Below are 27,871 nucleotides of genomic sequence, written 5' to 3'. Positions count from 1 at the left end.
CCCCCCCCCTCCTCCAACCACACCCCCCCACGTAAGATGGCGGCCGCGACCTTCGCTTGCGCGCACGTGGAGGAAGGGCGCAGTTGAAGAGGAGGAGGGAGTAGGAAGAAGAAGAGGAGGTAGGTAGGGAGGGAAGGAGATTTCGGGGCTCGCAATGTCGTGGGCCCTCACGGCGCGTTCGCTCGCTCTGCGCCTATCGCCGTGCCCCAGGGCACCGCTGCTGCTACGCAACTGCGGTGCCTACAAGAGCATCTACAGCTTGGACAAGCTCTACCCGCCCGGCGTGGGCGACGTTGGGGCGACGTTCAGCAGCACCAAGGTGGGCTCACGGGACGGAGCCCTTCCACGTTGTTGAGGTGGCGTGGAGGGCTCGAGAGACTGAAGGCATTGCCGTGCCAACCCCATCGGGGTTTAGCCCGTATTCTTGTACGCTACATTATACACTACACTAGTATACACTAAACTACTATACTCTAGTATACACTAGTATACACTACACTACTATACACTACACTACTATACACTACACTATACACTACTAAACACTACACTATACACTACTAAACACTACACTATACACTACACTACTATACACTACACTATACACTACTTAACACTACACTATACACTAGACTACTAAACACTACACTATACACTAGACTACTAAACACTACACTATACACTACACTACTATACACTACACTATACACTACCAAACACTACACTATACACTAATAAACACTACACTACTTTACACTACTAAACACTACACTATACACTACTATACACTACACTATACACTACTAAACACTACACTAAACACTACATTATACACTACTAAACACTACATTAAACACTAGACTACTATGACCTGGCAAGCCATCCCACCCTGCCCCCCGGTCGTTTTGCGTTGCAAGAGAAGCCGCGCTGTGAACATTCTAAAGCGGGACAGAATTTCGTCGGTAACTTTCTTGTGAACGGAGGAGGCCGAGGCCAAGTGTGGTGCTGTGTGGTATGGTGCTGTGTGGTGTGATGCTGTGTGGTGTGATGCTGTGTGGTGTGATGCTGTGTGGTGTGATGCTGTGCGGTGTGGTGCTGTGTGGTGTGATGCTGTGTGGGGCTGTGCTGTGTGGTGTGATGCTGTGTGGTGTGATGCTGTGTGGTGTGATGCTGTGCGGTGTGGTTCTGTGTGGTGTGATGCTGTGTGGTGTGATGCTGTGTGGTGTGATGCTGTGCTGTGTGGTGCTGTGTGGTGTGGTGCTGTGTGGTGTGATGCTGTGTGGTGTGATGCTGTGTGGTGTGATGCTGTGCTGTGTGGTGCTGTGTGGTGTGATGCTGTGTGGTGGTATGGTGCTGTGTGGTGTGATGCTGTGTGGTGTGATGCTGTGTGGTGTGCTGCGGGGTGGTGTGGTGTTGTCGTGCGACGCAGGAGAGCAGCGGAGAGAGCCGTGAATACTCCGGAGACATTCCAGTCGGTGAGTTCCGCCTCTCCCCCAGTCCAATGCTCTTCACCATTGGCAGGAATCAGCATCATCGTCGTAGTCATCATACAATTACTGTGCAGTCAACTCGGGGAAGCTCACTGCCAGAATGGTTTAGTGGTTAGCACTACACCGCTGTGGTGGTTATCACGAGATCGGTGTGGTTAGCACTACACCACTGTGGTGGTTATCACGAGATCGGTGTGGTTAGCACTACACCGCTGTGGTGGGTATCACGAGATTGGTGTGGTTAGCACGAGATCGGTGTGGTTAGCACTACACCTCTCTGGTGTTACTCTTTGTTTTTTTCGGTAAAGTCACGTAGAAATAATACAAAAATAAAATGATATAATAGCATACGACGTTTCGATTGCAACACAAGCAATCATCATCAGGTACAGAATTGACACAGACACATCAGGGGACACAGAGAGAGAGGTCGGAGGAGCACACTAAATCAAACAGGGTTTAGCAAAAATTATAAAATTATTGCGCATCTCTCTCTCTCCCCTGTGGTCGCGTGGATTTTTTCCTCCGGTTTTTACCCTCCACATTAACAATCGGTCACGCGTTTTGAGTTACTTGGCCGCTGTGCATTGCCACGCGCGGGACACTCTTTCGAGCCTCACCCGGCAAAGCAATCCGAATGGTTAATCGTTTCAGTTTGCCGCCGGTGAAGCACGTGTGTGGGCCGCGTTTCCATTTAATTTCAGATCGTTTAAAAGTTTCCTACAACCGGAGCAGCCGGCCCGGGGGACAAAACGTGAACAAAGGTGAGACAAGCACCACCTGCGACGGTAAAATGCTGGACCGAGACCCTGCTCGTGTCCGCTGTGGTCGTGCTCTTCGGCAACGATTCTATGTTCTCAAGAGGATGGCGTGCGCGCCGCCTGTCGCCGCAGTGAACACCAAAGCCGAGGTTCGGTTCCACGTGGCGAACGCCGACTGGCTGCCGCAGGACATCCGAGACAAGCTGCAAGAGAAGGTGACCGGGGGTGGGGGGGGGGGCGGCGTTTTTGTCGCGCGATTTGCCGGTTGTGGATTCGCCCGCTGCAAACCTATTCCGAATGTACGCCCTTGTGTAAGTGTCGGCGAGCCACTCGCCGTTCGTGCAGCGAGTCTCAATCCTGGCTCTCTTTATGGAGTTCTCTCGCACGTGGTTGAACGAAATAAGCATGAGGTGTGGTTAGGTAGTGCAGGCCTACCCCAGCGGGTGCGAACATCCCATGGGAGACCCTGGCCAGACACTTGGATGTGCTTACGTGTGCCCTCTGCTGCGGCTGCTGTTTTTTGGTTTAATAAACCAACAGACAAAGTTTAATTCGGCGATTGGAGAGGGGCAACACGGTGGGAAGTTCTCAGCCGGTCCGGTTCACACTCAAGATGTAGATTTTTTTTTACAACATTAGACCTCCTTTGCCAGTACCACAATGTAATAATAATAATAGGGGTTTTTCCCCTTTTTTTTTTCTGGCAACAAAACTGAAAACCTTTTTACACAAGGATTCATGTTTACTGCATTAACCACAATACCTGCAGTCAAAATGCATCAAAAAACACGCTATGACAATATGATGCATTGTCCTTGAAACTGATTGGTCCACACCAAGGGACGGCTTTCCTTTGGAGCCTCGACCCAATTGGTGCTCGACCAGATGACGCCTTTTGGCTCAAAAGAGAGCCGTCCCTTGGTGTGGACCAATCAGTTTCAAGGACAATGCCACGTATATCATCATAGTATGTTTTTTTTGTTTGCATTTTGACTGCAGCTATTGTGCTTAATGCAGTAAACATGAATCCTTGTTAAAAAAAAAAGATTTCAGTTTTGTTGCCAGAAAAAAAAGTGGGGAAAATCCCTACGATGTAGATGTTTAGTTTTTTTGCGTTCATCCCTTTGTCCTTTACCAAACTGTCACCGCTCAGTACAAGCACCGCATCGTGCGCTCGGGCGAGCTGATCGTGACGTCGCAGGTGAGCCGCTACCAGATGCGCAACCTGGCCGACTGCCTGCTTAAGCTGCGGCAGCTCATCGGCGACGCGGTCACCACCCTGGTGCACGAGCGCCGGCAGGACAGCCCCGAGGAAGCGGCCGTCCGCCGCAGCAGGTGATGATGGCGCTGGGGCGACGGTGGTTTTGGAAGGGGTGGGTGATCGCGGGAGCTTGACGCGCGTGCCGGGGCCGAGTTTCGCGAGCAAAATGTTCACGTACTGCCAGGTTTGTCGTCGAGGAGCAAAGACCATCTATCTAATACGTTTCTGTGTACTTTGTAAGGTCGCACTCATGACGGGCACGAAGCACTTGGCAAAAGAAAAAAAATTAACCACCAATACCTTGGCTGTTCTCGTCAAAAGAGCATAAACAACCATCATCACGTCAAGTCCGGTCATCCTTGCAGCAGCAGCAGCTTTTTGGCTGGCCGTCGAACAAAGACACCGTCACCGCGTGGCGCTTTCAGAAGCGCTTCTGCGGCCGTCTGGAACGCTCTTCCGATCATGTGAAGCCACACTGGGAGCTCAGTGTACTTGAAAATCTAGAGTGACACTCATTTTTGTTTTTTTAAAACTGCTTTTTGCGTTTAGTTTGCTGTCCTTCCCCTGCACCTCTGATTAAGCATGGTTGGCTACGTACGGTGCCAATGAAGTTCAACTCTGGCACGCGTACAAATGTAGCGTCTTGCGGATAACGAACGGGCAAAAGCGGGGGGGGGGGGGGGGAAACGTTTCGCGCGAGCCAAGAGGCGCGCGCCACAGAAACAAAGTAAAAAATATTCCACCACCGCCGGTACCTGTCCCCCCGCGTGTGCTCGCGCAGGGTGGAAGCAATGAACAGGGAGCGGCTGAGACAAAAGAGGATCCACTCGTCCGTCAAGAGCGACCGGCGAGTCCACGACGGCGACTGAGCTTTCCGCGCGGATCGAGGCGCTCTGCCACATTCGCCAATGCCCCCTCCTGCCCACGTGCTCTCCCACAAATGCGCCTGGAGTCGAGCGGCGGTGGTGGTGGTGGTGGGGGGCCCCACGGATCGGATTAAGACCGACTGAATTTCATCCGGCACCGCGGTCGCCACACCGTGGGGGGGGCCTCCCCCCCCCGACGACTCGGCAAAGTCGGCTCGCGGAAGACGTTCATCCATCGCTGCGAATGTCCTAGCCGCGCTAATCGTGAACCGACGGAGGAATTCTTTCAACGCGGCTGTCAATTTATTTTTCGTCTTCTAAAATTTGCAACATGGCGGAGTAGCCCAAGCAGCCACTGGAGGCAGTGGATTCTTCTTAACCTTTTTACGGCAGCCCTTGCGCACCGCCTTTTGTTCGCAGTCGTAATTAAGTGCTAATGCATAGGTTTTACGAAACAGGAGTAGCCGTCGTACCTTAGGTTCCCGTGCTTAATCTGCGTTTCAGTTTACCTTAAAAAATCTGGCCGTATCTTGCACACCTAGAAAAGTCATCTTGCATCCACAGGGGGGGGGGGTGGTGCGTGATGCACCCCAGCTTAAGAAGAATCGCTGCACTAGAGGTGGGGTGGGGTGGTTGGGCTCTCTATGGGCTCCTTCAGGTCGAGGCCTCTCCGGCAAGCAGCGCGAGGAAGCAACCGTCGGGCTGCACCGCTGCGGTCACCATGCAGAAGGCCATCGGAACTGTTCCATTCCGCCCCCTCCCCCCCCCCCCCGTGAAAGGTGCTCAAGATTCTACAGCACCCCCTCCCCCCTCCCCTCCACCTCTGGCCTTGAGGCTGCTGCGGAAAACCTGGTGTCGGAGGCTTCGACGATTTTTCAAAAGGATAAAAGTGTGGCACGCGGAGAGAAAAGACGCAACAGACAGCTTGAAAAGTTGAAGGGCAGAAACCCCGGTATTTATTGGCTGTTAGCTGACAGCAGTTTAACGCAACCCCCGCGGGGTGGTGGTGGTGGGGATATAAAACCGTGGGTGAGCGAATGCCGCGTTCATGTACGTTTGTGAACCGGAGTGTCGCCATAAAAAAAATGTCTCGTTTACTTCAATGTGCGAGTGTGGTTTTTAGTTGTTTTGTCGATTTAAGAAAGAGCACCACCTTGCAAAATTCCCACCAAACTGCTACAATGGGTCTCCACAGTTCTTCTCACCTGGTTGGTCAAAGTAAAACCTTACACTTCTAAAGAACCGTTTTCACTATTTGGCGCTCGTCCAAAAAACAAATCCACGCACAGGCAGATCTCGCCCCTGTGGCAGATTATTTTTTTTTAAGAAAGAAAAGCAAATCCAAAAATCTGAGAAGCATTTAGCGTGAGAACGCGCTAGAGCGAGGAGGAAACGCACCTTCCACCAACTTGGTTTACAGCTGCTCGGCCAATGGGAGGGGACGCGTACCAATCAACACCGAAGCGTGCCGTGATTTCATTCTTTGCTAAGTGGTCACCATTTAAAAAATATATTTTTTGTAAAATTTGTTACTACAAATTGTGGTAATGGCATCACGGGAGAGTTGGGCGCCGATTGGCTGAGCATGTCGCTGTCATTGGCTGAGACGCGGGGGGTGGGGTCCAAGTTGCTCAGCGCGCGTTCTCATTGGCTCAGCGACGCAAGGGGTGGGATTTGATTGGCTCGGGGCATACATTGCTGTCATTGGCTGAGCAACACGGTGGGGGGTGGCGTCTGATTGGCTCGGCATACGTCGCTGTCATTGACTGAGGGGCGCGCGGTACGTTGATCTGGCCACTGCTTTAGAGAGGTTTTGATTTAAAAAATTTTTTTAGCAAAAATGTTTTTTCTCCGCAACGCAGAGAGACGTAACGCATTAGCGTTTTACGGGGTCACCGCCAATATTGTATTGCTCATGGATCAGAAATAACACTGTCGGGAAACGCATCCCCATATGTAACAATGGTAGTGACCCTTTTAGCGCCGATTCCATAAGCGCTCGCTTCTCCAGGAACGCGTCTTGAGCGCTAAGCGAGGTCTTAAAGCTGTACAACATTACACACGCAGTAGTATGGGGGAAGTCGAAGGGAGCGGCAGCGCAGTGGTGGGCGCACCGCACAACGAAACCTGCCGGCCTGGGTTTGTATCGCGGCTACGGTGAGCATCGGTAGTGAACAAAACCTGAGCCGATAGCGAGCGATCGTAAGCAATCGCTAACCCTGCGCTAAAGCAACCCCGGTACCTTGGCACGGTGTGCAGAACTTCTTCCAACAGCGGACTCGACAGCCGTAAAATTAGCGTGATGTCACGTGACATGCAAGGCATTATGGGATAACTAATCCTGATGGCCGCTAACGCACCCTTTTTTTTATACCATTAGCCCGTGAGCCAGATCAGAAATCGGTGCCACCTGAGGTGTCGTCAAATCTTTAGCGAGCGCCGATTCATACACGGCGAATTACCTGATAACACCGCTCGTTTCAAACGGCCATCGCACGAGTTCACCGTTAATTGTGCGCGTCAAGAAAGTGGAACCCCCGCCAAAACGCTACGCTACCAACGGCCCCGGGGGCAGCTGCCTCGGCACAACAAAAACTGCGTGGCCTTCACGTTTCATTGCGACGCCCGTGGTCAGCCGAGGACGTCGGTGGGCAGCTTGAAGTCGTAGAACGAGAAGAAGGAGACGTCCCCGGCATCCACCACGCCGAAGACGAGCACCGTGTCGTCACTGCCGCCGCCGCCGGTGCCGCCGCCGGTGCCGCCGGTGCCGCCGCCGTGTCGCGCCAGCAGCTTCAGCGCCCGGAGATCGGGGACCGGTTCCTCAAAGCTGCCGGCATTTAACACGGAGAGTTGGTGGGGGGGGGGGTGGAACGGACGTTTTTCAATATTTCACCCTGCCGAGTTTGACAAGTTTTGTTTTAGCCCGGTGAGAGAACTCTGGAGACCAGGCCCAAAAAAGTCTAATTTGCAAGGGTGGAGGGCAAGGCTTTGCTATGTATCGTCCCCCGATTTAGTGATAATTGAGGGTGTTTTTTTTTAACTTGGAAAATTTGGAGCCAGACGCCGCTGGCACGCGGTGGCCTCCCCTTGAGAACGACGCCATGGGGATCTTTAACTTCCGCCGTGAGCGAAGCAGACGGAGCGTGCCGTTGTGACGGTTCCACCCACGGTAATAACCGGACGCCCTGTGTGGCCACCATGCCCACCGTGCCCAGGGTCCCCACCGTGCCCTGGGTGCCCTGGGTTGCCGTGAGTACCCATGATGCCCTGGGTGGCCTCAAGTGTTGCGGTGCCGTGCAGAGGAGCAGCTGCGCTCGAGCATCTGACCCGCAGACACAGATGCGGGCGAGGGGGACGCCCGGCCTCGTCTTCTTGAAGTCCGTGTTGTCAGCCGAGAAGACGTCGTAGCTGATGGTGAAACTCGTGCCGCGTCCATCCTTCACCTCGCTCCCTTCCTCCTCCTCCTCCAGCCTACAGTGTGGCACAGGCCGGCGAGACAGAGATAAAGGTTCCCCGTGTAGCCTTTGGCAGACCGATGATGGGGCAAGTGCTGTTAGCGAGCAGCAGCGAAGGCCGGCACTACATGCGGTCTGCACCACGCCCGACACACACAGAGGTCTGCACAATTATACATTGCTAGCTTTACTACCCGGCTTCGCCCGGGACTTTGTCTCCCCAGTGGCGATGTTCACACACGACACACCAGTTACCCGTTTGAGGCTGAGTCGACCTAGGGGAGGCCCAGGACCGGTTCAAATAATCGTCACCGGTGGTGGCCGTGAGCGGGAATTGAACCCGCGTAGCCGGGTTCGTAGCGCGGCGTAGCGCTAACCGCTACACTACAATGCGTTACGCTTCCACACAGACACACACATACACACACACAGACAGACACAGACAGCGCGCTAACCGCTACACTACAATGCGTTACGCTTCCACGTGCGCGGGTCACGTGACAGATATGACGTCACAACTCACTTGCTGTGCAAAAATAAATGCATTATTGAGCTCCCCCCCCCAAAAGTGTATTTTTATAATTTTTGCATGGTGTACAGTCTGGAAAGTACCCACATGGCAAATGTCAAGTTTGTTGCATGTCGTGAAGTACGCTAAACATTTTGAATAGACGCGCATAATCACAACTCTGCCTTTTATATATATGGAAATATATGGAGATCAGGTTGCACTCATTACACCACACAAGGTGCCTTCTACAAATGAACCACAATACCACGCTGATCTGGTCAGGCAGCGTGAACCATCACACAAACTCCGGTAATCCTCGCAGAGGCTTCTGGCTAACCATCGAACAAAGACGGTCAGATTCGCTTCTGCGGCCGTCTGGAGCGCTTCTTCCCTTCCGGTGTTTCGGAAGCCACTGGCAGCTGCGCAATTTTAAATCTAATCTGACAACTCATTTCTCACAAGCTGCCTTTCGTGCCGAGTTTCCCGTCCTTCCCGCCGCACTTCCCCGATTAGCAGTTGGCCAGGCATGGTGCGAAAGAAGTTCAACGCACGTACGTACAAAGTGCCGACAGCGAGCAGCTGCGAACGCGTCGCAGCGCGTCCCAGCGCGTCACAGCGCGTCACAGCGCGTCACAGCGCGTCACAGCACGTCACAGCGCGTCCCAGCGCGTCACAGCGCGTCACAGCGCGTCCCAGCGCGTCACAGCGCGTCACAGCGCGTCACAGCGCGTCACAGCGCGTCACAGCGCGTCACAGCGCGTCACAGCGCGTCACAGCACGTCCCAGCGCGTCACAGCGCGTCGCATCGCGGCGAAGTCTCCGCGCGCCGCGAGAAAGATCCGGGCAAAATCTCCACTCACCGCGACGTCTCCTCCAGTATGTGCATGGGCGCCACGACACTTATCTCCTGCAGCAACTCGGCTGGCGACACAACAACAACAACAACAGCGGCAACGGCAGTAACAATGAACAACAATAACAACAGCAAACGACTAAGCCGGCCAAAGCCAGTGGATTGAGCGAGCCTCCCCTTTCGCGATGTGGATTTCAAATGCGCTCGCGTTTTGTCAAGGTGGCCGCTACGCACTGCGAAAGGTGTAAAAAAAAAAAAGCACGCTTCTCCCAGAGCGGGTTCATTACTAATCTTGCCCGAAAGTACATATGTATATGTACGTAGCCGCACGCCTATACATGGGTGCTTCAAAAATAGTTTTAACACCGAGATGTGACTATAGTTTTTTTAATGGTGAAAGAACGGATAGGATACACTGTAACATGGTGACAAGTGTAATGTTAATAGCTTTAAAACGTCAACAAGTATCCCACTCGTTCGCTATCTTCGTCAACACCAATGCCTGGAGGAACATTTCTCGTGCCATTTGTGCAAATTATCGGAAGTGTTAACATCTTTTTTTTTAAGCGCCCTGTATTGCGAGCGTTTAACATTAAGGCTATTGCGGGGGGGGGGGGGGGGGGAGGGTGGTATCTTTGCCTTTGTGTGGTGGCGGAGATGGCAGTGCTGGTTGTGGTAATGGTAGATGTGGTAGTGGTGAATGGGTGTAAGTTGATGGGTGGTGGAGATGGTGGTGGTGGTGGTGGTGGGGGCGCACGCCTGTCACGGAGGACGTAAGGGTTGGTGGATCGCACAAATGCCGTGTAACTTCCCTTCCCCACGTATGTCGAGGTAGCATAGTACCTGTCCCTGTCTGTGCGGGATAGACCGTTTCCCCCCTCGCACACGCGGATTTTCTCCTGGCACCCCAGTTTCAACCCGCACGTAAATCGCTCATCGTTAACCGGCCGATGACAACCTCGATACATAGAGGACCGCGGAGCTCAGGTAACCGCTGCCGCCGAATGACCACCGCGTGGCTGCTGATCTCCCCACTTCCCCGTCTGTGGTTCCTCCTACTGGCGCCTCCGAGTCGTCCTCTCTCTCTCTCTCTCCCCTCTCTACTTGAGCGAACACTGCGCGTGTGCGTCGCGTTCCAAGTTGAAATTTGCATCGTTCTTGTCGTGAAGGGTCACGGGCCCTGCTCGACAGGCTTCGCGCCGGCCGCGGCCGCCCTCCCTCCGCGCTCAGTGGCCAGCGTGACCGCGGCAACGGCGCTCCGTGGACGGGCTCGGTAAAGGGCCGCGGGCATCGCCCCCGTCGCGCCGACGGGTGGACCCTGCGCGGACGCGACGGTCGACCTCGGGTTTCGCCCGAGGTCCACCGCACGCATCCCGGGCGGGGCCCAAAGCGCGCTGCCGACGTGCTCCTCACCCGTGCTGCGCGCCGCCGCCGCCGCCGCCGGATTGGTCAGCGGCTCGACGGGGTCCCCGCGCGGTGGCCCCCGCCGGCCGTGCCGTCGCGCCAGCAGCAGCCGCTTGAAGTCGCCCCAGTCTCGGCAGTGGCGCGCCTCCGGGTCGCGGTCCACGTCCCAGCGGCGGTGCGGGTTGTGCTCCTCGTGGTGCCAGCCGTGATTCCTGGTGGCGAGACGTTAACCCGCTGCTTCTTTCCCACATTTCCGAAACGTTCTGCGAGTTGCAGGGGAGGGGGGGAGGGGAGGGGGGGGGAGTCCCTGTTCACCGCTGAACGTTGGAACGCGCGAGCGGTTCGGCGTTTCATCGGCAAATTATTCTATTCGAATTATTTTCTATTCAATTTCGATTTAAAGCTTTCGTGACTGCAATGATTCATCTTCTTTGGTTCTTTCGGTAAAGTCATGTAGAATGAGAATAAAATAATAAATTGATAAAATAAAATTATTGTGTTATTTTATTTTATCAATTTATTATTTTATTCTCATTCTACGTGACTTTACCGAAAGAACCAAAGAAGATATTTTCTATTCAATTATTTTATTCAAAATAATTTCGGCAGCATCGAGTGCATCAGACAGAGATATGTGAAGGCGACTTCGTCTGCCATCGCTGTCATTTGCATTCCGCACAATGACGCTGTGATTATTTTTAATTCTGTGTCAAGAGAATAGCCCGTGGAAGCGGATATCAAAGAACTGCTCCCGAGGTCCCATGAGAATGGGTGGGGGAGTCGGGGGGGGGGGGGCAGCCGTTTGTCATCCACTCTGCTACAGAGAGTAACGCTCGTCACGTCACAGTCAAAACGCTCATGGGATTTGCCAAACTAAGCGCAGAACGTGTCATCGGTTTGTTTTGCACATCCATTTGTGACCATCAATTCACAACACTTGAGAAACCCGGCTTAATCACAACTCAGTCTATGCAAGGCCATGGGTCTCTATGTAAGTCTACGGGTCTCTATGTAAATCTACGGGTCTCTATCTAAGTCTACGGGTTTCTGTGTAAGTCTACGGGTCTCTATCTAAGTCTACGGGTCTCTGTGTAAGTCTACGGGTCTCTTATCTAAGTCTACGGGTCTCTATGTAATTCTACGGGTCTCTATGTAAATCTACGGGTCTCTAAGTCTACGGGTCTCTATGTAAATCTACGGGTCTCTATCTAAGTCTACGGGTCTCTATGTAAATCTACGGGTCTCTATCTAAGTCTACGGGTCTCTGTGTAAGTCTACGGGTCTCTATGTAAGTCTACGGGTCTCTATCTAAGTCTACGGGTCTCTATGTAAATCTACGGGTCTCTATCTAAGTCTACGGGTCTCTGTGTAAGTCTACGGGTCTCTATGTAAGTCTACGGGTCTCTATCTAAGTCTACGGGTCTCTATGTAAATCTACGGGTCTCTATCTAAGTCTACGGGTCTCTGCGTAAGTCTATGGATCTCCATGCGAGCCACTGGTGACCGGGCCGACACCATAAACTGGATTTGAGAACCCGGCGTTACTAATGGTCGCTGTACCGGGTTCAGCGCTCTGCCCTCCGAACAAGTCGGTCGCCTCTGACCCTCACCGTGACATCTTCCTCCTGCTGACGCGACTGCTAAAGCATCCGCTTGCTACTGCAACCGGCGTCGCTGTTGCTTGACTGCTACAACTACTGCTGCGGCTACGACCCTAGTCACTACTGCTGTGGCTGTACCTATGTACGTCGAACTTCTTTTAACGCACCGTAACTTAGCCACCCGTGCTGATCGGAGGTGCGGGGGAAGGACAACAAACTAAACCCACTGCCACTAAAACTGCTTCCACTTCTGATGCAACTGCTGCTGCTGCTGCTGCCGCCGCTGATACTGCCTACGCTGCTACAGACGCTGCCGAGATCCTCTCCGCCGTCAGCCACGGCCGACGCCGCCGCCATCGCCGCCGACCTCTCTCTGCGCAGATTGATCCGTCCCGCCCAGCGGCCCTCGTCGGCCCGGCGCCCGGCGGTCCCCGGCGGCAGCAGGTGGCCGGGCGGCTCCCGCAGGCTCGTCCGGCAGTCGTCGCGAGCCACGTTCGGGAACCGCGCGAGCCCGAAGTCCCAGCGGCAGTAGCGGCCGCGACTGTGGCCCCCGTCCACCGCGCCCCGCGACCCCGACCGCGGCGGCGGCGGCGACGACGCCGGCGGCGGCGGCGGCAAGGCCGGGGAGAAGCCGAAGCCCCGGCAGGGAGTCGGCGTCTCCGCGCGTGCCGCCAGTTGCTCCCCCTCTGCCGGCGCCGGTGAAGAGCCGGCGGCGGGCTCCTCCGCGCGCGGGTGCCGGTGAGCGCCGGCGCCGGCGTCGGCGTCGTCGTCGGCGTCGCGGCGCTCTCTCTTGCTGTCCGCCCTGCGTTGCCCACGGGAACTCGGTCAAATGATCCACGAGCCGCGAGGTTTACCGGGTCCCTCCGGTTTTTTGACCTCCACATTTAGAATCGACGTCACGTGTTAAAAAAAAAAAACAGTTTTTGCCCGCTGCTGTGAATTAGCACACGACGATGAACAAGCCGCTTCGTTGAGCTATCATTTGCGATGGCCAGGCCGCTTCAGAAGAAGAGCCACGTAGCTCGGTGGGGGCCTTGCCCGGTGAAATAAAAAAGTAAAAGATAGTTTTTTTTTTTTTAAATACTTTTAAACACTATGCTGCTGTCAACATCTTGCAGGGGCAAGTGCTGTTAACGAGAGCCCACTAAGGTCGGCCCGGCGGCGGACGAGGACGTCGGTGGCCACTCACGTGACGTCAGCCGGTACACGCTGCCGGTACGCGGCATCGCCGCGTCAGCCACGCGCGTCTACGCTCGTTCACCGCGTCGCGACGACAGCGGCACGGATCGGCTTCTGCAGTGGGGGGGAAAAAAAACCGAAGCCCGGGGGGCTCCTCCTTGAAGCTGGGCCGGCTTGGCACGGCTTCGGTGTGCGGTGGAAAAAAACACAACGGAGGCCCGCGTGTCAAACGACGACACGCAGCACCCCAGCGTGTACGCGCCAGCGTGTACGCGCCAGCGTGTACGCGCCAGCGTGTACGCGCCAGCGTGTACGCCCCAGCGTGTACGCGCCAGCGTGTACGCGCCAGCGTGTACGCGCCAGCGTGTACGCGCCAGCGTGTACGCGCCAGCGTGTACGCGCCAGCGTGTACGCGCCAGCGTGTACGCGCCAGCGTGTACGCGCCACTCACCCTGCGTGTTCGCCGCCGCACGTGCGCCGTTTCTCTCCCCGGGAGGCCGGCTCGCTCGGCTGCCGCTCATTCCTCGCTGCGACGTTCCTGCACAAGCACCAGCACCGCCCAGACATGGGTCCCCCGCATAGCCTTGAATAGACTGTTAGGGCAAGGGCTGTTAGCGAGCTGCACTTAGGGAGGCCGGCACGGGACGCGAAGTGGGCGGGGGGGGGAGGGGGGGGTTGTCAACACCACGCCCGGCTGCCTTTGTCTCCCCAGTGGTGATGTTTTTACACGCAGCACCAGATATTCACTTGAGCCCGGGTCGACCTGGGGGAGACCTAGGTTCGGTTCAGATAATCGTCGAGCTCTCAGGTCGCCGGGTTTGTAGTGCAGAGCGCTAAGCACTCCCCACGCCGGCACCACCACACACACGCATGGACACACACGACGTGTACTACACACACCAGCATTTGCACTGTTGGTAGAGGTACGGTGCCAAATGAGTTCAACGTACACACGTGCATCTCATTCGTAATAGCACGCTCACTCACTCGGGTCTGAAGCGCGTGACCACATAGCCCAGCCTCTTGAGATGGGCGTACACCTGCAGGGGGGATTGGTGGGTGGGGGGTAGACACAGGGGGGCAGCCGGTGTTAGCACTCACGGCCAAGTTAGCAGGCAGAATCTCCACCTCGGTGACCTTCATATTAAAAATTAATGATTGGGGTGCCACGGTGGCTCGGAGATGTCGACTACCTCGCCTGGTGTACAGGAGGTCGTGGGTTCAATCCCGATCCTGACGCCTCCTGCTGTATATTTGGAGTTTGCGTGTCTCTCTCTCTCATCATCATCACGGTGGCTAGGAGATGTTGACTACCTCGCCTGGTGTACAGGAGGTCGTGGGTTCAATCCCGACCCTGATGCCTGCTGCTGTATATTTGGAGTTTGCGTGTCTCTCTCTCATCATCATCACGGTGGCTATGAGATGTTAACTACCTCGCCCGGTATACAGGAGGTTGTGGGTTGAATCCCGACCCTGACGCCTGCTGTATATTTGGAGTTTGCGTGTCTCTCTCTCTCTCATCATCATCACGGTGGCTAGGAGATGTTAACTACCTCGCCCGGTATACAGGAGGTTGTGGGTTGAATCCCGACCCTGACGCCTGCTGTATATTTGGAGTTTGCGTGTCTCTCTCTCTCTCATCATCATCACGGTGGCTAGGAGATGTTAACTACCTCGCCTGGTGTACAGGAGGTCGTGGGTTCGATCCCGACACTGACGCCTGCTGCTGTCTATTTGGAGTTTGCGTGTCTCTCTCTCCGTGGTCGCGTGGACTTTTCCCCTTATTTCCCCTCCACATGTAGAGTTATTTGGCTACCGTTATAAATTTCCACATGGTGATAAGCCACTTCGTTGAGCTATCATTTGTGATAGCCAGCTCGCTTCTGAAAAAAGAGGCTATACAGTAACACCTTGGATCGCGAGCATAATTCGTTCCGGAAGCGTGTTTGTAATCCAAAGCACTCGTATATCAAAGCACTCGTACATCAGCTGTGATCACGTGATGCTCGGCAGTACAAAGCGTGTACACGTACTACTACTCGTATCGCAAGACCCTCGCTCGTTTATCAAATTAATATTTACTTACAAATGTTAGCTCTCGATTTAAAGCTTTCGTGACTGCAGGGATTCATCTTGTTGGTTCTTTCGGTAAAGTCACCACGTAGAATGGAAACAAATTATACACTACCTCAACTGATTGGACAGAGTCTATTGATAACATTGAGGTAGTTTATATTTTAGTTTTTTATTGGTTTACTATACGGTATTCATTATATAGTGTAGTGTATACCCAGTTGATTTGTGTTAATAGCTCAGCTTATTGAAGAATATATTGAGTACATTTATTATATTGATGTAATTTATACTTAGTTTTTTCACATCGGTTTACCGTATGATAGTTGGGTAGTTGCAGCCTTTTAGCATCCATATACTAAATGCCTCTGTTGATATGTAAACTTTGACTTTAACATAGCTATTTCTGTGACCAGTCACAAGCTAATCACTCAGCTATTTCAATGCTAAATTATCCTGTTTGATTTGTAAACCCCTTTCTCACCTAGCTTAAAATACGCTACGAATATTAGCGGCGTTCATTGAAGCGCTGTCGTCCCGACAGTTCTGTTCCTTCACCTGAAGAAGGCTACTTGTGTTGTGGCCGAAACGTCGTGAGAATTTTATTTTATTATGTTTTATTTGTATTACTTTGTTTCCATTCTACGTGACTTTAGCGACAGAACCAAGAAAATGTTTGCTCGTCTTGCAAAACGCTCGCAGACCAAGTTACTCGCGATCCAAGCTTTTACTTTATTGCCCAGTAGGCTCTTCATGCTAATATTCGGAAGCCACTGGGAGGAATACACTTTGAAATCTAGTTTGTTGTACTTCCCCCGGCACCTCCGATTACCGCGGTTGGCTACGTACGGGTGCCAAGCAATGTTCAACATACATACACACGTACAAATCACTCTGGATCCTTTTCCAACAGATCCGGGCCAGGTGGCTACCTATCAGCAAGAGCGAGCGGCTCGCAATCGGGGGCTCGCCGGGTTCAAATCCACGTTGGGGGTTGACTCGGTCCCATCATCCCTCCGAGTGTGTTAAAATAGGTACCACTTTGTAAGTGGTAATTTGACGCCGGATCGCTACAACGCGGCTTTAGGTTTAAAATTTTTTTTTAAAAATATTCGGCCGCGAATGGTAACATCGGCCGTGATTTCAAAGTACGCGGCTTCGGTTAAACCACACGCGCGCCGAGCGACGATCACCGGGGTTTGTGACGCACCTGATACTGGTGTAGCGAGAGGCCTTCGGTAGCGAGGGCCAGCTCATGGCCCTCCTGTATGGACAGCGGAAGGCCTCGCACCCTCAACTCGATGGAGCCCTGCGCGCAAACGAGATGGAAAGTCATCATGAGGCCTCCTTTGCCAGTACCAAAATGTAATAAGAATAGGGGTTTTCCCCTTTTTTTTCTGGCAACAAAACACGAAACCTTTTTTTTTTACAAGGATTCATGTTTACTGCATTAACCACAATGCCTGCAGTCAAAATGCAAACAAAAAACATACTATGATAATATATGTGGCATTGTCCTTGAAACTGATTGGTCCACACCAAGGGACGGCTTTCTTTTGAGCCTCGACCCAATTGGTGCTCGACCAGATGACGCCAAAAGGCGTACAGCTCAAAGACAATATAGTAAACATTTCCTTCCACAGCAAGGAAATGTTTACTATAGTGCGAGAGAAACCAGGGTTAGGGCAATTAAATAAGTCAGAGAGGAGGAGGGTGGAACGAGTTAATTTCTATTTGATTGGGAAAGAGTAAATCGGTAAACGCGGAATAACAGCGCGTGGTGATGGTAGTGGTGGTGGTAGTGGTGGTAGTGGTGATGGTAGTGGTGGTAGTGGTGATGGTAGTGGTGATGGTAGTGGTGATGGTAGTGGTAGTAGTGGTAGTAGTAGTGGTAGTGGTGAGGGTAGTAGTGGTGGTAGTGGTGGTGGTAGTAGTAGTAGTGGTAGTAGTGGTGGTAGTAGTAGTAGTGGTGGTAGTGGTGGTGGTAGTGGTGGTGGTAGTGGTGGTGGTAGTGGTGGTAGTAGTGGTGGTAGTGGTAGTAGTGGTAGTAGTGGTGGTAGTAGTAGTAGTGGTGGTAGTAGTGGTAGTAGTGGTGGTAGTGGTGGTGGTAGTGGTGGTAGTAGTGGTGGTAGTAGTGGTGGTAGTGGTGGTAGTAGTGGTGGTAGTGGTGGTAGTAGTGGTGGTAGTGGTGGTAGTAGTGGTAGTAGTGGTGGTAGTAGTGGTGGTGGTGGTAGTGGTGGTAGTGGTAGTAGTGATAGTGGAGGTAGTAGTGGTGGTAGTAGTGGTAGTAGTGGTGGTAGTAGTAGTGGTGGTGGTAGTAGTGGTGGTGATAGTAGTAGTGGTAGTAGTGGTAGCAGTAGTAGTGGTGGTGGTAGTAGTGGTGGTAGTAGTAGTAGTGGTGGTAGTGGTGGTGGTAGTAGTGGTGGTGGTAGTAGTGGTGGTAGTAGGAGTGGTGGTAGTGGTGGTAGTAGTAGTGGTAGTAGTAGTGATAGTAGTGGTAGTAGTGGTGGTAGTGGTGATAGTAGTGGTAGTAGTGGTAGTAGTGGTGGTAGTGGTGATGGTAGTAGTGGTAGTAGTGGTAGTAGTGGTGGTAGTGGTGGTAGTGGTGGTGGTAGTGGTGGTGGTAGTAGTGGTAGTAGTGGTGGTAGTGGTGGTAGTAGTGGTGGTAGTGGTGGTAGTGGTGGTAGTAGTGGTAGTAGTGGTGGTGGTAGTGGTGGTAGTAGTGGTGGTGGTGGTAGTAGTAGTGGTGGTGGTAGTGGTGGTGGTAGTAGTAGTGGTGGTAGTGGTGGTAGTAGTAGTGGTAGTAGTAGTAGTAGTGGTGGTGGTAGTAGTGGTAGTAGTGGTGGTAGTAGTGGTAGTAGTGGTGGTAGTGGTGGTAGTGGTGGTAGTAGTGGTGGTAGTGGTGGTAGTAGTGGTGGTAGTAGTGGTGGTAGTAGTGGTGGTAGTAGTGGTGGTGGTAGTAGTGGTGGTAGTGGTGGTAGTAGTAGTAGTAGTGGTGGTAGTAGTGGTAGTGGTGGTCGTAGTAGTGGTGGTAGTAGTGGTGGTGGTGGTAGTAGTAGTGGTGGTGGTAGTGGTGGTAGTAGTGGTGGTGGTGGTAGTAGTAGTGGTGGTGGTAGTGGTAGTAGTAGTGGTGGTAGTGGTGGTGGTAGTAGTGGTAGTAGTAGTGGTAGTAGTGGTGGTGGTGATGGTAGTGGTGGTGGTGATGGCAGTGGTGAGTCACGAGAAGCCGGAGGAAACCCGCACACAAACGAAACAAAAAACGGCGGCGCATTTCGGAGGCAGGCCGCACGGTAGGCGATGAAACACCGGTGGGAGCGTGAAACACGACGTCCGTGGGAGCGTGAAACACGACGTCCGTGGGAGCGTGAAACACGACGGCCGTGGGAGCGTGAAACACGACGTCCGTGGGAGCGTGAAACACGACGGCCGTGGAACACCGCGAAGCTCCGAGACGCCGCGGCTACAATCCGGCGGACCCGCGACCGCTCACTCACACACTCTAGGAGGTAGAGGGCCTCCTCTGGGTACAGCAGCTGCCTGCCGTTCACCATGTGGCCCATCGTCTGCCAGAACTTGCCCTGCGCGGGAGGGGAGGGGAGGGAGGGAGTCGTTCGGGTTAAACTCATGCAAACTTGAGTTCCCGTCCACCTCCCCCGGAGCCGATCTTGCTCTGCAGGGAATGTAAATATTTTGCTTTAGGATTCCTCGTTGTGACAGTGTTTTTTTTTGTTTGTTTTTGCTACGATTGCTTCACTTATTTTCTGTGTTCTTTGTTTTCTTTTATTTGCAATTTTGGTCACCCAGGTCCCTCTTGCAAATGATTCTATCCTGGTCTCTTGAGCTGTTGAAAAACTCACTCGCTCGCTCGCTCGTCATCTCTCTCACCATCTCACTCACGAATCCACTCACCTACTGACTCAGCCACTCACCCACCCACCCACACATCTACTCGCACACGCATTCACACATCGAAGCAATCAGCCACCCACCCACCCACCACACAAATTGGACTCTATCCTGGTCTCCTAAGTTCCCATCTGGTTACACAGAATCAACTTGATATTCGAAACACTGCTATGTGACTGTATTTCACCATGGATTGTTATACAAATAATTGTGAATGGTTCCAAATGTTTGCCAATATTCCCCCCAAAAATATCCGCAAATTACTCAATTGGCATCTACAAAGTAAGCATCACCCCCCCCCCCACCCCCGACGGTGGAAACCTGGCAGGGCTCTCTGTAACAAATATATGAAGGCTAATTTAACCAAATTTATAAAACACAATTATAGCACAACCTCTGTTATCCGACATCCATGAGGAATGGATGGTGCCGGCTGTTCAAATATGCCGGTTATCTGAGAGTCATAATTATCGTTCACCGAATCTAAAATACTTTTCGAGAAACGAAAGCCTACATTTTAACTATGATCTGAGAATTAATAAACTTAGTTGTAGAGCACTCTAAGTCGATTGTAGAGAAGCGGTAATTGGTTCCACCAAACCGGTGATTAATTGATATGGTTGGAAAGCGAGTACGGGAAATACACGTCAAAGGCTCAATTCGTTCCGATAGCATCGAAAGTTACCCCTTTTTCACCCCAAAAACGTACTGTATAATATTTAAACAATGGATATAAATACATAAAGATACTAACAACATTATAAACGCATAATAGTAAAAGAAACGTGGTTAATAAATGCATTCATTTTTACTGTACTTTCAACAGCCCGTCGTTAACAGGGGAATGGTCGGTAAACAAACATATTGGGCTCTATGGAGGCACTACAATATATACACTATATACTACACTACTACACTATACACTACACTACTATACACTACACACTACACTACACACTACACTACTATACACTACACTACTATACACTACACTACTATACACTACACTATATACTACACTACACTACTACACTACACACTACACTAAAATACACTACACTACTATACACTACACTATACACTACACTGATATACACTACACTATACACTACACTTTACACTACTATACACTACACTACTATACACTACACTATACTACTATACACTACTATACACTACACTATATACTACACTATACACTACACTACTATACACTACACTACTATAACACTACACTACTAAAACACGACTATACACTACACTACTATACACTACACTACTATACACTACTATACACTCCACTATACACTACACTACTATACATTACTATACACTACTATACACTACACTACTATACACTACACTATACACTACTATACACTACACTATATACTACACTACACTACTATATACTACACTACTATACACTACACTATATACTACACTACACTACTATACACTACACTACAATACACTATACACTACACTACTATATACTACACTACTATACACTGCACTACCATACACGACTATACACTACACTACTATACACTACACTACCATACACTACACTATACACTACCATACACGACACTACTATACACTACTATACTACTATACACTACACGATACACTGCACTACCATACACGACTATACACTACACTATACACTACAATACACTAAACTACTATACACTACACTACCATACACTACACTACCATACACGACACTACTATACTACTATACACTACACCATACGATAACCATTCACTACACTATACACTACCATACACGACACTACTATACTACTATACACTACACTATATACTACACCATACGCTACTATACACTACACTATACACTACCATACACTACACACTACACATTGGGCTCTATGGAGACCCGTCGGTAAGCGATTCGTCGTTAACAGGGGTGGTCGCTAAGAGGGGTTCTGCTGTACAGTGTACAGTAGTACAGTACTGTATACAGTAGTACAGTGCTGTTGCGCACAGACTCCCGCGAGCGCCACCACTCGGCATCAGCGCCCCGAGGCTCCCGCAAACAGCAACGACGACGGATCTACGATCAACGCACGGCACGAGAAGACGCCGGATGGCTGCCGGAGCTTTGTCCGCGTTTGCAAAGGAAAATTTGCATCGCCGCCTACGACCAGATGCCGGTGAACGAGGGCATTCCCGTACGGGCGAAGTGCCAGATGAGAGAGCTTCTGCTGTTCGCGTGGATCTCTGTACACGGGGCGAAAGTTCGAAGCGATAGGCTCATGAACGCTCACTACGGGCCTCAACTCACGGGCTTAGACTTCAACTCCACCTTCTCTTCTTCCGCAATCCATTCGGTCTGCACCAGATTCCCCCTGTTGCACAGCACAATACAGCTTGCAGCTCAACGTCGTCATCGTCGTCGCCACCAACGTCAGAATCATTATTATCGCCGCCGTAATTAGAATCTTCATTACCACCACCTCCTCCTCCATCATCATCATCATCATCGCAACAATCCTTATCATCGTCGTCAACACAGGAAAGCAGGATGAATTTCCGTGCGGAACAGAACACACAAACTCCACGCGCAAAGGCACTCGGGCTGGGAATGTGGACCCCTCTTGCTGTGAGTCACGAGAGTTACCAACGCACCCATCCTGCCGCCCAATATAATAAACTCTCGTTTTATATCGCGTCATTCATGCTAATAGCATCCCGTAACGCCGTACATTCATTATATAAAAGGACCAAATGCCATATGAAAACTGTTGTGCACACTGTTGTGGATTTACTCTCCAACACACCGGTGGGCTGAAGTGGTAACTAATTGGCGCGTTTTGTTTACACGACAAATCTCTTGCAATAACAATAGGTTTTTTTTACCATATTTTCTGGCAACAAAGCTGACACCTTTTTTCAAGGCATCATGTTTGCATTGATCATTAATCGTGTGCCTTTTGGCGTCATCTGGTCCAACACCATGTGAGACTGGGCTTTAATAAAAAGCTGTCTCTGGTGTGGACCAATCAATTTCAAGGACAATGCCACATACATTATCAGAGTGTGTGTTTTTGTTTGCATTCTGACCACAAGCGATGTGGTTAATGCAGAACGTGAGTCCTTGAAAAAAGGTGTCAGTTTTGTTGCCAGAAAAAAGGGTCAAAAACCTATTATTATATTTTGCTACTGGCAAAGGAGGCCTCATGATGTAAATCCCTTACTGGCTGTGTTGGATGGTGGGTTACGACACATTTATATTGATCTAACCCAAAAACCTTTATTATGATTAATGAATGCATTGATTAACCATGTTTCTTTTCATAGTATGTGTTTCATGTTGTTAGCATCTTTGTGTATTCACATCCATTGTTTAAATAATTCTAAAGTAATTGTTTTTTGGGTGAAAATGGTGACTTTCTATGCTAGCGGAACGCCTTTAACGTGCGTTTCCTATACTTGCTTTGAAGACCAGATCGCTTAACGACTGGTTACGTGGAACAGTCAATAACAGTCGTTAAGAGGGGGGTTCTACTTCATTTGGTGACATTTACTCAATGGGAATGTTAATCTGTGGGCACTGTGGGAATCTACTGTGGTAGCCTTGTCTGGCACAGTGGGGGGTACAGCTGGTGGTGCATCTACCAGTGGTCATCTCAGTCAGCCAACCCATGGCACCTGCTGGGTCTGTCCCGTGACCTCCTGCACCTAGCCTGGCACAGTAGGGGGGTACAGCTGGTGGTGCATCTACCAGTGGTCATCTCAGTCAGCCAACCCATGGCACCTGCTGGGTCTGTCCCGTGACCTCCTGCACCTAGCCTGGCACAGTAGGGGGTACAGCTGGTGGTGCATCTACAAGCGGTCATCTCAGTCAGCCAACCCATGGCACCTGCTGGGTCTGTCCCCGTGACCTCCTCCTGCACCTAGCCTGGCACAGTAGGGGGGTACAGCTGGTGGTGCATCTACCAGTGGTCATCTCAGTCGGCCAAACAATGGCACCCCGCTGGGTCTGACCCGTGAGCTCCTGCACCTAGCCTGGCACAGTAGGGGGTACAGCTGGTGGTGCATCTACCAGTGGTCATCTCAGTCGGCCAACCCATGGCACCTGCTGGGTCTGTCCCGAGACCCCCTCCTGCACCTAGCCTGGCACAGTAGGGGGGGGGGGGGTACAGCTGGTGGTGCATCTACCAGTGGTCATCTCAGTCAGCCAACCCATGGCACCAGCTGGGTCTGTCCCGAGACCCCCTCCTGCACCTAGCCTGGCACAGTAGGGGGGGGGGGGGTACAGCTGGTGGTGCATCTACCAGTGGTCATCTCAGTCGGCCAACCCATGGCACCCGCTGGGTCTGTCCCCGTGACCTCCTCCTGCACCTAGCCTGGCACAGTAGGGGGGGGGTACAGCTGGTGGTGCATCTACCAGTGGTCATCTCAGTCGGCCAACCCATGGCACCAGCTGGGTCTGTCCCGAGACCCCCTCCTGCACCTAGCCTGGCACAGTAGGGGGGGGGTACAGCTGATGGTGCATCTACCAGCGGTCATCTCAGTCAGCCAACCCATGGCACCTGCTGGGTCTGTCCCGAGACCCCCTCCTGCACCTAGCCTGGCACAGTAGGGGGGGGGTACAGCTGGTGGTGCATCTACCAGTGGTCATCTCAGTCGGCCAACCCATGGCACCCCGCTGGGTCTGTCCCCGCGACCTCCTCCTGTCAGCGAGCCCTCGACAACTTCACGCGATGGCCCCAACGAGCACCTGGCTCCTGGCACAGGTGCCGTCACTTAGTGGCGAACGGCGGCTATCGGCATTGGCCCTGGCTGGGACGTACAGTCGCTCCACGCGCTCCTCGCCCATCAGCTGCCAGTGCTCCTCCATGCAGCGCTGCAGCCGATCCCTCTGAGCCGCCGAGCCGTCTGGGCTGAAGTCTTTCTGGCCGTGGGCTCGCTGCGGCAGGCGGTGGCAGCGGGAGCGGGCCGACACCAGCTCCCACGTGCTGCGGACAAAACATCCAGAGCCCAGAGAGGATGCCTGTCAACCCCTTGTCAGTGCCCCCCCCCCCTACCTTATTACAGACCAACTCAGATCTTATTGGTCACCCCCCCCCGTGCCCCTTATAAATCTCGACGTTCATCCTACAAAGTCCCATCGCAAGGGACAAACACAAACAAATACACAATAACCAGTAGTACACTCACCACTAGTACACTCATTACTACACTCACCACTACATACCTATCAACCCCTTATCAGTGCCCTACCTTATTACAGACCAACTCAGATCTTATTGGTCACCCCCCCCCCCGTGCCCCTTATAAATCTCGACGTTCATCCTACAAAGTCCCATCGCAAGGGAGAAACACAAACAAATACACAATAACCACTAGTACACTCACCACTAGTACACTCATTACTACACTCACCACTACATACCTGTCAACCCCTTATCAGTGCCCTACCTTATTACAGACCAACTCAGATCTTATTGGTCACCCCCCCCCCCCGTGCCCCTTATAAATCTCGACGTTCATCCTACAAAGTCCCATCACAAGGAAGAAACACAAAAAATACACAATAACCAGTAGTACACTCACCACTAGTACACTCATTACTACACTCACCACTACAAACCTGTCAACCCCTTATCAGTGCCCTACCATATTACAGACCAACTCAGAACTTATTGGTCACCCCCCGTGCCCCTTATAAATCTCGACGTTCATCCTACAAAGTCCCATCACAAGGGAGAAACACAAACAAATACACAATAACCAGTAGTACACTCACCACTAGTACACTCATTACTACACTCATTACTACAAACCTGTCAACCCCTTATCAGTGTCCTACCTTATTACAGACCAACTCAGATCTTATTGGTCACCCCCCGTGCCCCTTATAAATCTCGACGTTCATCCTTCAAAGTCCCATCGCAAGGGACAAACACAAACAAATACACAATAACCACTAGTACACTCACCACTAGTACACTCATTACTACACTCACCACTACAAACCTGTCAACCCCTTATCAGTGCCCTACCTTATTACAGACCAACTCAGAACTTATTGGTCACCCCCCCCGTGCCCCTTATAAATCTCGACGTTCATCCTACAAAGTCCCATCACAAGGGAGAAACACAAACAAATACACAATAACCAGTAGTACACTCACCACTAGTACACTCATTACTACACTCATTACTACAAACCTGTCAACCCCTTATCAGTGTCCTACCTTATTACAGACCAACTCAGATCTTATTGGTCACCCCCCGTGCCCCTTATAAATCTCGACGTTCATCCTTCAAAGTCCCATCGCAAGGGACAAACACAAACAAATACACAATAACCACTAGTACACTCACCACTAGTACACTCATTACTACACTCACCACTACATACCTATCAACCCCTTATCAGTGCCCTACCTTATTACAGACCAACTCAGATCTTATTGGTCACCCCCCGTGCCCCTTATAAATCTCGACGTTCATCCTACAAAGTCCCATCACAAGGGAGAAACACAAAGAGACCAAAAATATATTTTTGCCCCTATTGAAACGGCTGTATGCCGTATGGACCTGAAAACTCAACTTCCCTGTACAAGAATACAGACTAAACCATATGGATCGACACGGTATGAGAGAAACATCAGAGAATCATCAGAATCTCTATTTATACTGTGCTGGATGAATCCGATGAGCTATAAAGTCCTCTTTTTCGCGGGTAAGAACGTTACAACGAACAATTTAAAACACAACTATGGCAGTTGCAAAGTACAAGCGGTAAACAAATCACCCAAACATAAACACAACACTAAAACATCCCTATCCTACCAGGCAAAGCCCACTGAGGTTATTTTTCAGGTGAGCGCCCTTTCTCCCTGCACTACCACTCAGCGTCTATCTGTGGGCGCCCTTTCTCCCTGCACTACCACTCACATCAATGTGTGGGCGCCCTTTCTCCCTGCACTACCACTCAGTGTCTATCGGTAGGCGCCCTTTCTCCCTGCACTACCACTCAGCGTCTATCTGCGGGCGCCCTTTCTCCCTGCACTACCAGTCAGCGTCTATCGGCGGGCGCCCTTTCTCCCTGCACTACCACTCAGTGTCTATCGGTAGGCGCCCTTTCTCCCTGCACTACCACTCAGTATCTATCGGTAGGCGCCCTTTCTCCCTGCACTACCACTCAGCGTCTATCTGTGAGCGCCCTTTCTCCCTGCACTACCACTAAGCGTCTATCTGTGGGCGCCCTTTCTCCCTGCACTACCACTGTGTCTATCTGTGGGCGCCCTTTCTCCCTGCACTACCACTGTGTCTATCGGTGAGCGCCCTTTCTCCCTGCACTACCACTCAGTGTCTATCTGTGGGCGCCCTTTCTCCCTGCACTACCACTCAGCGTCTATCTGTGGGCGCCCTTTCTCCCTGCACTACCACTCAGTGTCTATCTGTGGGCGCCCTTTCTCCCTGCACTACCACTCAGTGTCTATCTGTGGGCGCCCTTTCTCCCAGCACTATCACTCACGTTAATGTGTGGGCGCCCTTTCTCCCTGCACTACCACTCAGCGTCTATCGGTAGGCGCCCTTTCTCCCTGCACTACCACTCATCGTCTATCAGTGAGCGCCCTTTCTCCCTGCACTACCACTCAGCGTCTATCTGTGGGCGCCCTTTCTCCCTGCACTACCACTCAGTGTCTATCTGTGGGCGCCCTTTCTCCCTGCACTACCACTCGGTGTCTATCTGTGAGCGCCATTTCTCCCTGCACTACCACTCAGCGTCTATCTGTGGGCGCCCTTTCTCCCTGCACTACCACTCAGTGTCTATCGGTAGGCGCCCTTTCTCCCTGCACTACCACTCAGCGTCTATCTGCGGGCGCCCTTTCTCCCTGCACTACCACTCAGTGTCTATCTGCGGGCGCCCTTTCTCCCTGCACTACCACTGTGTCTATCTGTAGGCGCCCTTTCTCCCTGCACTACCACTCGGTGTCTATCTGTGGGCGCCCTTTCTCCCTGCACTACCACTCAGCGTCTATCTGCGGGCGCCCTTTCTCCCTGCACTACCACTCAGTGTCTATCTGCGGGCGCCCTTTCTCCCTGCACTACCACTGTGTCTATCTGTAGGCGCCCTTTCTCCCTGCACTACCACTCGGTGTCTATCTGTGGGCGCCCTTTCTCCCTGCACTACCACTCACGTCAATGTGTGGCTCGTCCGCGCAGCGACGTCCGCTTCGTCCATCGCTGCTTGGGAGGCTTCTTGATTACTTTACGGAATCCGAAGTTCGTCGTCGTTGTTGTTGTGGTCGTTGTTGTTTGTCTGAAGGGGAATAATCAACGTCCTTGTCGATGTCGCCGCCTTCGCCTGCCGAGTTCACGTTGCCCGGCCGTGTCTCTCGCTTTCCGCGCGGGGAACGCGGGCGCGGTGACGTCAACGCGCGGCGGCGGCGGTGACGTCACCACGAGGCGGCGCAGACGTCTACACGCGACGTCGGGTGACGTCACCGCGTGGCGGCGGCGGCC

At 52.0% G+C, this 27,871-nt stretch overlaps 2 protein-coding genes across 3 annotated transcripts; one reads left to right on the top strand and one right to left on the bottom strand.

The window, feature by feature from the left end:
• Positions 1–5,475, top strand: MRPL58 (mitochondrial ribosomal protein L58). Of its 2 annotated transcripts, none has more exons than XM_076052874.1 (6): positions 1–319; positions 1,430–1,475; positions 2,195–2,254; positions 2,384–2,466; positions 3,405–3,586; positions 3,754–4,196. In XM_076052874.1, exons 1-6 carry the CDS (start codon positions 155–157, stop codon positions 3,764–3,766), a joined length of 549 nt encoding a protein of 182 aa, XP_075908989.1. In that variant the 5' UTR covers positions 1–154; the 3' UTR covers positions 3,767–4,196. The 2 variants fall into 2 exon arrangements, with proteins under 2 accessions (XP_075908989.1, XP_032832023.1); XM_032976132.2 differs by lacking the exon at positions 3,754–4,196 and adding an exon at positions 4,294–5,475 and having other exon boundaries at positions 5–319.
• Positions 5,304–27,871, bottom strand: TSEN54 (tRNA splicing endonuclease subunit 54). The gene is made up of 12 exons (XM_076052873.1): positions 27,547–27,871; positions 24,184–24,348; positions 21,672–21,735; positions 18,949–19,032; positions 16,665–16,763; positions 14,369–14,421; positions 13,833–13,919; positions 12,570–13,004; positions 10,611–10,813; positions 9,205–9,265; positions 7,706–7,849; positions 5,304–7,205 (listed from the first exon to the last, which is right to left on the bottom strand). The coding sequence occupies exons 1-12, from the start codon at positions 27,588–27,590 to the stop codon at positions 7,010–7,012; spliced, it is 1,635 nt and encodes a 544-aa protein (XP_075908988.1). The 5' UTR covers positions 27,591–27,871; the 3' UTR covers positions 5,304–7,009.

Source organism: Petromyzon marinus, chromosome 58 (assembly GCF_048934315.1).
Source record: "Petromyzon marinus isolate PM22_M1 ecotype Great Lakes invasive population chromosome 58, UKy_Petmar_22M1.pri1.0, whole genome shotgun sequence".
In the NCBI taxonomy this organism is placed as follows: domain Eukaryota; kingdom Metazoa; phylum Chordata; class Hyperoartia; order Petromyzontiformes; family Petromyzontidae; genus Petromyzon; species Petromyzon marinus.
This window is presented reverse-complemented; position numbering and strand designations above follow the sequence as displayed.